The 14,850-nt window shown below is 46.8% G+C and overlaps 1 protein-coding gene across 2 annotated transcripts in view; it reads left to right on the forward strand.

Annotated features, from left to right (window-relative positions):
• The window catches only part of PTPRO (protein tyrosine phosphatase receptor type O), a 210,946-nt gene extending 196,422 nt beyond the window's left edge, over positions 1-14,524 (forward strand). For both annotated transcript variants that reach the window (XM_059682293.1, XM_059682292.1), the window contains 4 exons: positions 1,996-2,150; positions 6,083-6,218; positions 10,884-11,003; positions 12,283-14,524. In XM_059682293.1, the coding sequence (XP_059538276.1) occupies positions 1,996-2,150; positions 6,083-6,218; positions 10,884-10,988 (396 nt within the window). In that variant the 3' untranslated portion in view covers positions 10,989-11,003; positions 12,283-14,524. The remainder of the gene's footprint in view (positions 1-1,995; positions 2,151-6,082; positions 6,219-10,883; positions 11,004-12,282) is intronic.
• The last annotated feature ends 326 nt before the right edge of the window (positions 14,525-14,850 follow it).

Below are 14,850 nucleotides of genomic sequence, written 5' to 3' on the forward strand. Positions count from 1 at the left end.
ACTAACCCCTTCACTTCCTTGGTGTGTGCCTTGCTGTTCAGCTGGCAGGGGTCACCCTGATACCAAGTCCCTGCCTTGCTGCTAGAGACTGATTTAAGTGCTTCCTATTTTTGAAGGATCTTGACTATTTTAGCTGCATACATTTTCAGATCAACTGTAATATGTAACACTGTTCAAATCTTTGTGCTAAGCCTGCCATCCGCATTTGAAAAGAATGAGCATTTTCATGAACTTTTCTGGGCAACTAAAAGTATCTAGTGATTGAGTATCTTTAAACCCTCATGGTGTTGAATAATGATGCACATTTTATTATGCTTGGGTTACTTTCTTGCCATACTTATTGTAGACAGCAGCAATGGCAGCCAGCATTTTGCAGACTTCCGGCTCCGTGTGTCTAGGACAGAGCCTGCAGTGAGGGAGGCTCTGCGTACAGCTGGGGGTGTATGGCCTTAGGTGCCGAGGGGACAGAGGGTCTAGTAAGTGCTGATTTTGTTATATTTACACACATCTTATTACATATCTGTTTATCCACTTCATTTATGCATTTATTTCTATTTATACAAATTTTACTCCGCCCAAGACCACTGACTCTTTAGAATTCATTTCTCTTTAATACCTGAACCTAAACTTTAGTTCCAAACTCACAGTCAGGCCAAACTCGTCCAAATGATGGTAGAGTATTTCATCCACTCAGTGGGTGCTGGGCTCTGACCAAGTTTGAGGGAAGGGGGATGAATTAGTTCCTTGTGAGGCCTGGGTTTGGAAGATTGATAACAAGAGCAAAATAAATCTTTATGCTGATAAGTTAGTGGGACTAAAAAGAGTGACATTTGAAGGCTCCACATCCTAATTGACATTTGCTCAGTTCAGAGGGAACAATACAGGGGTGGGCAAAAATAGGTTTACAGTTGTTCATATGGAAAAAGGCATGCAGGTTATAATTATTGCAGTAGCTCTATTAACTCAAAAGAATGTCACAATAAACATACTTTTGTCCACACCTGTAGAGTTGACCTATCAGTTAATCTGAACAGGACAAATATACAAAACATTTCCACATACAAGGATTCCCAGAACCAACCGTCTGACTACCCTGGGCTGCTGCAGTGATGGCAGGAATGATGGCAGGTGACGATAATGGTAGCTCACAGGTACCATCCTTCACAAACATGAGCACACTGCATCCCCACAACAGCCCTGTTACAGGTGAGGTTATCCTGCAACATCTGAAAAGACCCTTTTTAGATATGAGAACAGTGTGTCGGTGAGTTTGCCTTGGGTCAAGCCTCCTAGTATCAAAGACCAAGACCGGGGTTGTTAAATAGGTGATTTAGGGAACAAGGAACGCAGGATAGGACAGAACAAGGAAGAAGTCTCACACAGCTAGGAGTTCAGCTGAAGTCTAGCGTCAGCCAGGTCCCAGGGAGGGTGTTGGGGAATGAATGGCACCGTAGACTTAGTTGTTCCACCTGCCATAATGGGGCTGGCTTTTTGTACCCCGTTATCAGCCACCAGTTAGCTGCAGAATGCCTGGAGCAGTAGAACACAAGGTCTTGGGCATTTTTGAGAAAGGCAGCTCCCCCGGATGGAGGACAACTCTGAGAAGGGTGCAGCTCTATGCTGCTGGCAGCGGCTGGGAAGGGGGACCCAAGGGGCACCAAGAGCACCTTCCACAGTGTTTAACTCATTGGCCAAAGCCGATGCAGTTGCTAAATTGCTAGGATGCAAACCCTAATCTGCTTAAACTCTTATCTCTACACAGGCCTGGATTAGCCCATTTATCCTACTATTTGAAGCTTTGTACATGAGTATGTTTTTTCCAGATCCTGCTTTGTGCCAGACACAATGCTCAGATCTGGAAAGGGAAGTGTTCAGACCAGGAGGGGAATGTGGTTTTACCTTCCTGTGCCATTCACGTGTGAGCTGCAGTGGCCGCCTGGGCCCTCCTGCCAGGGGGCTGCGAGATTCATGCTTGCTTTGCCTTTTCTCCTAAAGGCTGACGAGATGCAGGACGTGACGCATTTTAACTACACTGCGTGGCCTGATCACGGTGTGCCCACAGCCAACGCAGCAGAAAGCATCCTGCAGTTTGTGCACGTGGTCCGACAGCAAGCTACCAAGAGCAGAAGCCCCATGATCGTGCACTGCAGGTAACGTCATCAAATGCAGTTTCTGTTAAGCACCATGAACTTGGTTTTGTTTAAGGGAAATAAGCCAGTCAGAGAAAGACAAGTATCACATGATCTTGCTCATCTGTGGAATCTAATGAACAAAATAAACTAACGAACAAAATAGGTCCAGAGATATAAAAGCATGAAACAGACTGATGAATCTCAGAGGGAAAGGGCTGGTGGGGGGGGGTGGGGGGCGGGGCAAAAGGGAGGAGAAGATTAACCAAATAATTTATATGCGTTTATGCATTATCTATGGACACAGACAATAGGGTGGTGAAGGCTGGGGGTGGGGTCGGGACACTAGAAGGGGTCATGAGAGAAAAAAAGGACATCTGTAATACTTTCAACAATAAAAATTTGTAAAAAGAAAAATAAATAAATAATAGAATGCTTAACAAAACTAAAATTAAAAAAAGAAAGAAAAAGTCCACCCGTCCATTAACTGCTGATCAGATTGAATTAATAAAATGAATTATGATTTTTTAAAAAATTTTATGATTAACTCAGGTCTTCCTAGACATGATATTTACTTGTAATATAGCCATTTATATCCTCTAAGATAGATATTATTATTCTCCTTTTAGAATGAAAAAAGCTGAGGAGTAGAGAGGTTAAGGGGTTCACACAAGTTCATGCAACTCAAACCTGGAGGAGTTAGGGTTCAGGCATTCTCCATGGCCATGACTTTAAGCACTGCATGGTCTTACCTTATCCTGTCAAGGACTCTGATGGTTTATAACATGGCCAAATGCAAGGTCAAGTTAAAAATAGCTAACCACAGCCCAGAATAATATAAACAGACATAAAAGCCAGGTGAGGGAAAGGAGAAATGAGAATGTTCAGCTCATTGAAATAAACAGAGTTGCTATGTTGCTTTTCAAGATTGCCTTTAAATTTCCAGATAGTTCAAATGAAAGGGGTCCTTATGACCTACTGTATTAGCAAAAATCGAGGACCCTGCTAATTCCTTATCAGAAGAATTATCTTTGATTTAAGCTTTATTCCTACCAAGTGAGCAAAGCTTCACCAAAATCCATTGGTGTGACATATTTTAGTAAAATTTGTATGCAATCTCTGAAGAGCAGGGGCTATAAATATGCTCATATTGTATATCAGAGATAGAAGTAAGATAAATATGTTAGAGGAAGCACTGGCAGCCATGTCAGCCTAAGCAAATCTACACTAATAAAAGAGAAATATGCAAATTAACCATTACTGCATCACTCCACTACACCCACAAGCCATGCCCACCAGCCAATCAGAGTGACTATGCAAATTAACCCAACTAAGATGATGGCAGCCATGGAGCTGGAGTGAGCAGGAGGCTTGGGTTGCCCCCAGTGATGGAGGAAGCCAAGCTTCCCACCTGCCCTGGCTGGTCCTGGACTCTGCTCAAGGCTAAAAAGTTTTAATTATAGAAGATAAATAAATCCCAGATACCTGCTTACAGCCACCCTGGCATCCACTCAAGAAGGGGCTGGGAGCCTGGGTTGCCAGGGGCAACCCACATTTCCAGCCAGACCTGGGTTCTGCTCAAGGCTACAAAGTTTCAATTATAGAAGATAAATAAATCCCAGATACCTGCAAAAAAAGGAGAGGCTGGGAGCTTGGGTTGCCAGGGGGTGTGGCCAGCCTGAAAACAGCCATCAGCCCCTCACCCAGGCTGGCCAGGCACCCCAGCAGGGATCTCCACCCTGAAGGGGGTGTGGCCAGCCTGAAAACAGCCCTCAGCCCCTCACCCAGGCTGGCCACACCCCCATAGGGTGAGGGTCCTTGCTGGGGGACTTGGCCAGCCTGCAAACAGCCATCAGCCCCTCACCCAGGCTGGCCAGGCACCCCAGTGGGACCCCCCACCCTAATCCAGGACACCCTTCAGGGCAAACCAGCCAACCCCCACCCCTGCACCAGGCCTCTATCCTATATAATAAAAGGGTAATATGAAAATTGACCCTAATAGCAGAACAACTGGGAATCACTGGTCACTATGACACACACTGACCACCAGGGGGCAGACGCTCAATGCAGGAGCTGCCCCCTGGTGGTCAGTGCGCTCCCACAGGGGGAGCTCTGCTCAGCCACAAGCCAGGCTGATTGCTGTCAGCACAGTGGTGGTGGTGGGAGCCTCTCCCACCTTCTCAGCATCACTAAGGATGTCTGACTGCAGCTTAGGCCTGCTCCCTGCTGGAAAGTGGACATCCCCTGAGGGTTTCTGGCTGCCAGAGGGATGTCTGACTGCCAGCTTAGGGTGGATCCCCTGGGGAGCGGGCCTAAGCCAGCAGGTGGACATCCCCCGAGGTGTCCCAGACTGTGAGAGGGCACAGGCCAGGCTGAGGGACCCACACCCCCCCCCCCGAGTGCACAAATTTTTGTGCACCAGGCCTCTAGTAGATCTATAATCCTGGACCTACCTGGCACCAGGGCCTCTGTGAACTAGAATGAGTAGGTAGAGAGAGAGAGAGGGAGAGAGAGAGAGAGGGAGAGAGAGAAAGAGAGAAAGAGAGAGAAGCATGTGATGTGTCTCCCTGGACAGAAAAATGCTTCGAAGGCTATCAAGTTTCTGACCAGGGAGAGGACCCTTGCTATCAGTCCACCATCGGCATTCACAGGTTAAAAACTTTGCTTCACCAAATGAAAATGATCTAGTCTCACAATGGTTCCTTCCAAGAGCCGAAAATGAAGCTGCTCAACCATGTGGTCAAACTCACAGTTTCTTTCACAGCAGGCAGCTGGGACAACTCTGGATGTGACTTTACAGGTGTTCACCCAGGGGCAGAATGTAAGATAAGTCCTGGGTGAGCAGGGTCGTCCAGTACAAAAAGCAAACTAGGGCTCTGAGCTACAGGCTTTTACTGTTGGATTTCTCTCCTAGCCAGTTCTGCATAGAAATCAATTTTGGCTTCCTCTTTTCTCACATATGATAATTCAGACTTTGAAAACTCTTGGCCCTACAGTCTGCATGACTGGAAGAAAAGAAGGGCTGACTTAACATGTACAACTGTGCTGGGCAATTGGTCAGCACAAATCACTCCACTTCCCTCTAGGATTTGGGGGCTGTAATGAATAGGGTCCAAATATTAAATTTGATTTGGAGGCAACTACCTAAAAGATTACTGGGGGATGGAAGCAGGCTAGAACTCACTGGAAGGGAGATGTGCTGTAAGGAAAGTCTGGAATGGTGAACTCAACCCAGGGTTTAAGGCACAAAAATTGGTCTGGCCCCAGAGCTGGAGGTGAGGAGTGGGCATCTCAGCTAGACTTCTGAGCTGGGTGTGAGGCTTAATTCTGTGGCTGCTCAGAAGACTGAAATTGTTTATGTGTTGAGTTCCCCGAGGGAAGGAACCAGCTCTCTCGCCAGGCCCATGGGCACTTCTTACCTTTCTCAGGAAGCAGAGAGCTCCTGGTGGAGGAGAGAGGTGTGGCCCAGACTAGTGCAGACCCATACCTCTTTTTTTCCTTAATCCTCACCTGAGGACATTCTTAAAGAGAGAGGAAAGGAGAGAGAGAGAGAGAGAGAGAGAGAGAGAGAGAGAGAGAGAGAGAAGAAACATTGAGTGGTTGCTTTCATACATGCCCCAACCAGGGATCGAACCCGAAACCCAGGTATATGCCCTGATGAAGAACTGAAGCGGCAACCTTTCGGTGCCCAGGATGATGCTCAACCAACTGAGCCACTCTGGCCGGACCAGACCCATACCTCTTTAAGAGCAGCAGCAGTGATAGTCAAATGTGATATTAGAAGACACACCGACCACAATTGCACGGTTAAAATGAAGTGGAAAACATTCTCAGGAGTTTAGTCTTCTCTTTTTTTGCTACCTGTTTTGTTTTTTGATCGCCAGTTTGTCCCCCACCCCACCCCCCGTGTGGAAGCACTGTGTGAGTAACCTGCCGTCTGCACACTCTTGCAGCGCTGGCGTCGGCCGGACGGGAACGTTCATCGCCCTGGACAGGCTCTTGCAGCACATTCGGGAGCACGAGTTTGTGGACATCTTAGGGCTGGTGTCAGAAATGAGGTCATACCGGATGTCCATGGTACAGACAGAGGTAGGGATGTAATCAACAGGGATCTATAAATTTGACCTTGACTGAAAAAAACTTCCTACTACTTCACCTCCTGTTTCAGTCTTGCATCTGCTATTTCCAGCGTCTTATTGTGCGCATTCAAACTGCTTCACGGTCCAGGAGAAACAGATATTCGTTTCTAAAATCCGTTCAGTGTGCAGTGCCTGCGCTTCTATTAGTGCCATGTGCCCTTTGTAACTCAGAGCACGTGGATCTATCCGTAACAGACGAAGGCCTCTTTGAACAGAGTGAGAGTTTGGGGCAGCCATCTGGGGCCATGCCACTGAGTGGACGCTGTGGGACTGATGTGATTTCACCTGTGTTTGAAATGCTAGATTTCATTCAAAAGTTTGTCACTAGTTTGTCCACCATGTGAGTCTCTGTCCCAGTTCACTTTAGATAATGATCAGGGATTGGACTCACACTTTCTGTCCCCCTTATGATTTTAAGGATTTCCAAACTACCACAAGTCCATTACCCTTGACTTAAATGAATGGCTTTAGCATTGTAACAACATGGCAGCATGCCTAGAAACATCCATCCCTCCTCCCCCTCCCCCCCACCCCCCCCAGCTCCCCTCCTCCCGGAAGTCTGGGAATGCCCAAGGGCTGGAGTGGCAGCCTGGGGTCAGCAGACAGACTCGCACCACCTCACAGCCACAGTGGGTGTGCACCTGCGTGGGCCTCAAAAAGCAAGCACCGTCGCTTGTGCACAGTCCTAGTCACCCAGCCATACCCGAAGCTTCTCAGCTTCAGGTGTAGAGTCATCTCTTTTTTTTGAAGGCCTTTGTGTGGGTGGATCAGAGTAGAACACATCCTGGCCAGACTTCTTACTCAAGTTCCAAGGAATTGAATGCAGCCTTGGTCTTCCTGGTGCTTCTCATGTGAATCACCACTAGATGTCAGTATAACCCAAAAGCCTGCAGTAATGGCTTAGGTCTCAAGGCTTGTGGGGGTTTCTCCTTCACCATCCCTTTGACTTCTCTCCTGCATCCCCACTCCCATCGGAGCAAGGCTTGGCACAATCGTTCCAGTGTGTTTCTTTCTGAGCCAAAGCAGGATCATGCCACTGCGGAAAAGCAGCCCATTCACATTCAGCTCTCACACGTGATGAGCAAGTCCTCATGTATGTGTCCTCACTTCCTTACCCACTCCTGCCCCAACCCTGCTGCCTTGGATTCCACTGCTGTGGGGACATGAATGTGGCCTTGTTTAAAGGCCCTCATTTCCCAGAGAAGCCTGCTACCTAATGAGTAAACAGTGCTTCATGGATCGGTCCATAGTTTTGGCTTTCACCTCCATAAATTTATATATCCTAGTATGTGATTATAACTCCCCATGTGTGTATTAATCCCCAGCTTCAAAGGGCGGCTCCTTATTTTAAGTATTTTGGATTTGATCAATTGTCTGCCACAGTGACCTAATTTATAGCTTTTAGAACTTTATAGACTTTGATTATAGCCTGTTTGCTTTTGACTTTCCCAGTACAGGACCTTAATCCCTTTTTAAATACTACCTTCCCCCGGCAGACCCTCCATCTGATTCCACGCCAGGATCTTTCTCCAGGTGTGGTAATCACGCAACACTAGGTCGGCCATGTGCCTCTCTGCAAGGCTGAGAAAATGTTGCTTCCCCCCCTAACTTTCTTGCCCCAAACTTTGGATGTTTGGCTTCTTTGTTTACAGCAGCATTTTAGGTTGCCATCTCTAGGGAAACAGTCTTTTTTAAGGACGATATCCCTTCCCTGAACTCTGGTGGGAAAATGCAAAGTCAGCAAAAGAGGCGAGGTCACCACAGGTTACTGATTTTCCCCAGCTGTTCCAGCTTCATTCTGGAGTTCCCTCGGGATTTTGCAGCAGGTCTTCTCCAGTTCAGTTGTTTATTTATGTTGCAACATCTTGTCCCCTTCCCTTTGTGTTTCCTCGTGGTGGCCCTCTTTGCGATGCGACCTGTATTTTCAATGTTAGGATTTTCCTAACATCCTCCTTGAGCCCATTCACAGCCCAGTCCCGCTCCCTTCTACTTTGCTGCTGTGAGTAAAGAGCAGAGTGGAACACGATTTTCTGAGCTTTCTCATCCTGGGGCACCCTGTGACACTGATGGTTTTCAATAGGCCGGAATGATCCCCAGCTGATTTCTGGCTCTGTGTATATCTATCGACCACCTGCATATATTGTGTACTAGAATCCCATTACTTCCCATCACCTGGATTCTATTACCCAACCCCCTTCTAAAAATAGCTGAAATAAAGTTAAGTACAATGAGGCCTTGACTTACGAGTGTCCCGACTAACGAGTTTTTCAAGATATGAGCCGTCTCTCGGCCAATTTTTTGCTTTGAGTTGCGAGCTAAAATTCGGGTTACGAGCCAGCTTCAGATACGCCACCGCTAGTTGGCGCAGCGAACATCACAATGAACGCCACATCAGCCCAGCATCACGTGTCTCACTCGTTCACTTTTGATTTGACATATGAGTAATTTGAGTTACGAGCTCCGTCACCGAACGAATTAAACTCGTAAGTCAAGGCCCCAGTGTACTTTCAGCCCCCCATAAAAGCAGAAGGTGCATAGCCCCAGTCAGGCTGGGGTGAGATGCTGTCCTCTCCCCTAAAAACAAATAAATACAAAGAGCAGACATAACTGATTATGTGGGTCAGGTCCTCAGATGCACACAACCTGTGGCGTGGGCTATTGTTAACATGCCCTCTTCCCCTTTCTCACCTGACCAACCTCCCCGCACCCGCCACCCCCTCCCATGGCCGCTCCACAGAGCAGCAAAGGGTAAAGAGAGTAGGGTTGTCAGGCCAGCCCCCTGGAGAAGGCCTGGGTCCCGCATGGCCACTGCACAACTCACTTTGTCTCTCAAGCTCCACTCCTCGTCTGTAACCTGTGAATGACAACGCTCAGGAATTGCTGTTGCCGTGAAGCACACATTCTGTGATATGGCAAATCTGGGCAATGCTTCCAAGCGTGAAGTGGGCCGTGTGGAGAACATGCGCCTCCCTGGGGCTCTCTTCTATTTTTATCAAATGCTTTGTTTGATTTTCCTCTAATGGGCTTCCGCTGGAGGTCAGGTAGGGCTTTGCTTTTGTAGCCTGTCCTGATCAGAGCTTAGATTTCTCAGGGACCTCAGGGACCTGCCCATAAATAGTCTTTATTTACTTTTCCTGTGGTCTGGCTCCTTTTTTTTTTTTTTTTTTAGGCAAAGCTTGGCCACTGGTCAGTTCTGGGTTGAGAAACCAGGTGACCAGGTCTCTGCTTTATTATGCCCAGTGCTGACACAGCCCTGGAAGCCAGAGTGATGTACAATAAGGAGAGGCGGGTAGCTCAGTTATTAATGAGATACTACCACTAAATAAGGGCCTATATTTTCTCCCAATCTCGTTGAAAAACACAGGTGAGGCTGAAGAATCAACCCAGTGAGGTTCAAAGTCTTAACCTTACCCTTTGTTTAAAGTTGTCATACAAAATGCTCAAGATCCTAGGGACATCTTGACTGGTTCTGATGGAAAGGTTATTTCTAATGCTATTCCTTACGGAGAAAGTCTGGGCAATAAAGAAAAAGGAGAAAGATCACGAGGTTATCTTGATTTTATGTTACAAAGACAGCAACTCTCAATATTTCAGCACATTTCATCCCGCCTTCCTTCAAGTATAACTTTCACACAATTATGCCCACAGGCTATGTGTCCATATGCTAATTTTAAATTCTGCTTTTTCACTTAATATTTCCTATGTGTATTATACCAAATTGCCCAAAATTAAATAAATTATATAAATTTCATTTTAAAGACTGGATATTTTATTATAGACATACCATTGATTATTTAAACCATTCTTCTTTGTATAGGTTATAAAATTAGATTATTTTCCACTTTATTACTATTACTAGAGGCCCAGTGCACAACATTCATGCACTTGGGGGGGGGGGGTCCCTCAGCCTGGCCTGCACCCTCTCACAGGTCGGGAACCCTCAGCAGTCCTTAGCACTGCTGCGGAGGCGGGAGAGGCTCCTGCCACCACCTCTGCACTCACCAGGCTTCTGGTTGCGTGGCGCTCCCCCTGTGGGAGCACACTGATCACCAGGGGGCAGCTCCTGCATTGAGTATCTGCCCCCTGGTGGTCAGTGCGCATCATAGCAACTGCCATTCGGTCGATTTGCATATTAGCCTTTTATTATATAGGATCTGTATTCATAATGAAATGACTTTTCACTTTAAAAAAACATACAGTAGGTTGAAAGTTTTATTTCTAATTTATTCCATGGCTTTGAAGTTTAGAAAGCCCTTTCATAAAGTAATCAGAGAGGCATTAACCTATATTTTCCTTTATATTTTTGTAAGTTTAATTTATTAAACTTCTTGGAATTTATTTTGATATATTAAGAGGTAATAGACTTTTTTTTTCAAAATAGTCCATCATATAGACATTGAATATTTATTGCCTTTAGCTCTATTATTATTCAAAATATTTTTTCAGTTGATTCCCTTGGATTTTCTAGTTATAAAATTGTCTCCTACTTAATAAAAATTTGTTCCTTTGACATGAGGTCATAATATTTAACACTGTCATAGTATCAACATACTATCTTTGCACATATTTGTACAACAACATCTTGCTCTGACACGTGTCCTGACTTCTGCTGCAGGAGCAGTACATTTTCATCCATCAGTGTGTGCAGCTGATATGGACGAAGAAGAAGCAGCAGTTCTGCATCAGTGACGTCATCTACGAGAATGTCAGCAAGTCCTAGTCAGAATCCGGAGCAGTAAGTCGGGAAGTGCCCTTCGTGGGAGGGACATGATGGGCTACAGCGAACGGCAGCAGCAGCCACTTGTCTGACTCTGACCCCACAGAGGTGGTCAGGGAAGGTGGGCGCAGGGAGAGGCAGGCACTGTAGCAGATCTTAGCGCTTCAGTGGGCCTTGGTTGGTGGGCGTGACATGACGGCACTTCAGCAGCTCATGATGATTTGACCTCCATCCCTTCCACCCTGAACCTTAAATTACTGATTTTGGCTCTGTGCCTATAACATCAGGATATAATCATCCACCCTATTTATGTAGACATTTTGTGCAAGTAGTTTATTGATTACAAAAGGGTCATAAAGGGACTACAAAGAAGACATGAGGTGGAGTGAACACCCCAAAGAAGAAAATATTGACAGTAGTTCAGGATAGCAGAGTCTAGAAACACCTTGATCTTACCCATTATAAGCACTTACTTGAGAACATCCTGAATACATTAGTAACATATTCAATGTCATGTGCTCCAATTTTGACTAGAAGGTCAGATTTTAGTTGTGTAAGTAATTGGCTCAAGTAACAAGTAATCTGCCCATTCAACTCAGTAAGCAGAGTGTGAACTGTGTCAGAATGTACAAAAGCGGGCAGGACCACGGACTGGGTGGGAGAGGACAGGGTGCATTGTGGGAGAAATGTGGAAGAAGTAGCATATGGACCACTGGGTAGCAAGATTGGACTAGCATCGTGCCTTTATATCCACCAAGAAAGAGACAGAAAGCACAAAGAGGCAGGAAGGATAAAGAATAAGGAAAGAGAGCCTGGCCATTGTAGCTCAATGGTTGAGCATCAACCTATGAACCAGGAGGTCACAATTAGATTCCTGGTCAGGGCACATGCCTGGGTTGCAGGCTTGATACCCAATGTGGGGTATGCAGGAGGCAGCCGATCAATGGTTCTCTCTCATCATTGATGTTCCTATCCCTCTCTCCCACTTTCTTCCTCTGTGAAATCAATAAAAGTGTATTTTTTAAAGAAGAATAAGGAGAGAGAGAGAGAGAGAGAGAGAGAGAGAGAGAGAGAGAGAGAGAGAAACAAGTTTGCAGGTAGAGGGAAAGAGGTTCAGATTCACAGAAAGTAGGAATTACACAGAGAAAGCTGCACACCCGTCTGCCCAGGCTGTGGGGTGAATGTAATGAGAGCAAGCGGTAGAGTGGGAGGAAGGGGCTGTACTTCCGGCCACAGGGCTGTTGATTGGCAGCTTTGCCCTCCCAGCCTGCTTACTGTTTCCCTCTCTCATTCACAGGACAGGACACGGTGTGCGCCCATCCTCCCTTGCTTCCAGAGTTTTGGGGGCCCCTGCTAGCCATTTTGCTAAGAGGAGCCCCTGCTTTGTAATATGTGGCCAAGGAGATCCTGTATCTCGTAGAAGCACCGGGAAGACTTAGCCTTAAGGAGCCTACAGTGTCTTTTGGACTCTTTCACTTCTGGACATTTAATAACAAACCAAATTCGACAGAACACCCAGAGGTCCGGACGCTCTGCCCAGGGCAGGAAGCACAGCCCCTTCCCGAGAGTTTTGCTGGCCCCTCTCTGGTCGGGCTGAGCTTGTTGTTGCTGTTTCCAAGTGCAATGATTTTCGCCTGTGTATGATTTTATCAGAACGTTGAATTGTTTCCTGCTCACACAATTGATCAAGCCCATAGCCCACGAAGGAAAGGCATTGCTAGTCTAAAATTATACCTCATTGTGAGAAAGAGGCATGGCCACATATAAAGAAATGGTGATTCTACTTCAAGAAAATTGAACCAGCGATACCTGCACCCCAATGTTGAGCTATGGGATCAGGAGCAGGGAGGGTGGACCTGGGAAGAGAGAGCAGTTCTACCCAGAGATCAGCCACCTATCTTTTCCAAATACGAAAAGCTGGAATTCAGCTTCAAAGTAGAGTAGAAAAAAATATTTAATTCTTAATTGTTCTAGTTCTTGATGGTTTTCTTCCGTATTAATAGTCAAGTGTTTCTTCCTTGGCCCCCTGGGACTAATGTCGCCAGCCAGGTTCCTTTGCCACAAACCAGATCTGATTCGAAGAGTCGGAAGTCTGACTCTTCAGACTCCGCCGCGGTCTGAGCAAGCTTGGTGCCTAGTCTCTGCATTGTTTTTGTTTTTTTGTTCATACACGGGGAGCGACTTCTGTGAGAACTACATAGGATGTGAAAACCGCACTTTCTTTCCCCCAGACCGCTGGGGATTTCTGAAAACATGGCAATGAACTGCAGCGCGCTAGGACAATTATTTGGCCGCCACTTTTTTTTTTTTAATTGTCAGGTGTCACTGTGAATATCAACAGAGATTTCTTTTTGTTTTCTGGGGGTTTTTGTTGTTGTTGTTGTCAGTTTCGTTTTAATCAGTGTAACCAGTAACATTTTATCCCACTCTTTAGATTTTGTAGAATTCCATGATTGTGTATTGTGACATGAACGCTGTCAGAATGGACACAGATGGCACCGTGGGGCCTGTTCCGTTGTGTCCCCGAGGAATCAGGGCTGACGGTGTGCAAAGGAAAACCTTCTGAGGGAGAGGAAACACACGCCGGCTGCTTCCTCGTGGTGGTGTGGCCGGAGCGAGCCTGCCCGCGTGGCCTGGCCAGGCTTTGCCCCTCTCTGCGTATGGGATCAGTGCCCCTCGCCCTGGCCTCCCTCCATTCCTGATCATCTTCATGGAGCCGTGAGCATAGGATCAGCTTAATATTTTATCAGTGACCTTGGGGATGGTGAAGGGTGCCAAGTGAACAGCTCTGCACCCCACCGTCTTGTCACCGAGAGGACCTGGCCACAGCAGAGCTTGGCCCAGTTCTCAGCGAGTCCTGGCCAGCGAGGTTCAGGTTAACCGCAGGGGTGCCCACGCCCTGCAGGTTAGCAGCTCGGGCTCCCAGGCTTGTCAGTTACACTCGCCTCCCTTCCTCCCCTCCTTGCCTCGCTGCGCCACCGCCTCTTCTCACCTCGCCCCTCTCTTTCCTTCTTGGACACGTGAATAAGGCATCGCTCCATGCTCAGGTGCACACACCGCTAAAGAAAGGCTAGATTTTTCACACACAGACAGGCCCGGAGGGAAGTGTGCCACCTTGGCTGAGCCGATAAGCCGCGTGGGTGTGCCGGAATCCATTTCCAATTTCCGTAAGCGGGAACATTCCTTCCCCTGAAACTTAAGGCACGTCATCAATATTTCATGTTTTTCTCCAGCACCCCTTCGGGGAGGGATCAAATAGTACCAGATCGGTTTTCCCAAAAGAGAAGATGAAGTATCCAGACTTAGACCGAGGACTCGGAGTTTAGATGATGACAGGAGGGTCACACGCAAGCACGTTCCCGGGTCCTGTTCCTCAGGCTCTCCGTCCGTCACTGTCCCCGCACGGGCACACTGCACCCCCCCGTTTGTGAGTGGGTGGTGAGGAAGCAGAGGTCTGCCAGAAGCCTGGGGTTTTAATCTTGACTTTGGAACTCCTCTCTCCTGAGTCTCAGTCAATAAACTTTTGAAAAAACTAAAAACAGCTCCGTATTCTGAGAGTGTAAAGAGTATCAAATGTAATAACCCCCCAACGGCACTTTGTAGCTTGTTCTTTCATGGCTCCTACGGCCACTCTAAGCAGCTTAATTTCCACCCCAGGACTCAATGATAAGCATTCAGAGGGGCGGCTGGGGGGCCTCTATATTAGGAATTACTTTTTTAAAATCATCTCCGTACTGTTTTTACTGAACACAGAGGCACTGGCCCACGCGGCTTCTAACAGTCTACGTGGTACAGAGCCAATTTCTGAAGTTAACAGAGAAACTACCATGAGAATCGATGTACAAATTGAATAGTTAACACCAAC

Source organism: Myotis daubentonii, chromosome 2 (genome assembly GCF_963259705.1).
Source record: "Myotis daubentonii chromosome 2, mMyoDau2.1, whole genome shotgun sequence".
Taxonomy (NCBI): Eukaryota; Metazoa; Chordata; class Mammalia; order Chiroptera; family Vespertilionidae; genus Myotis; species Myotis daubentonii.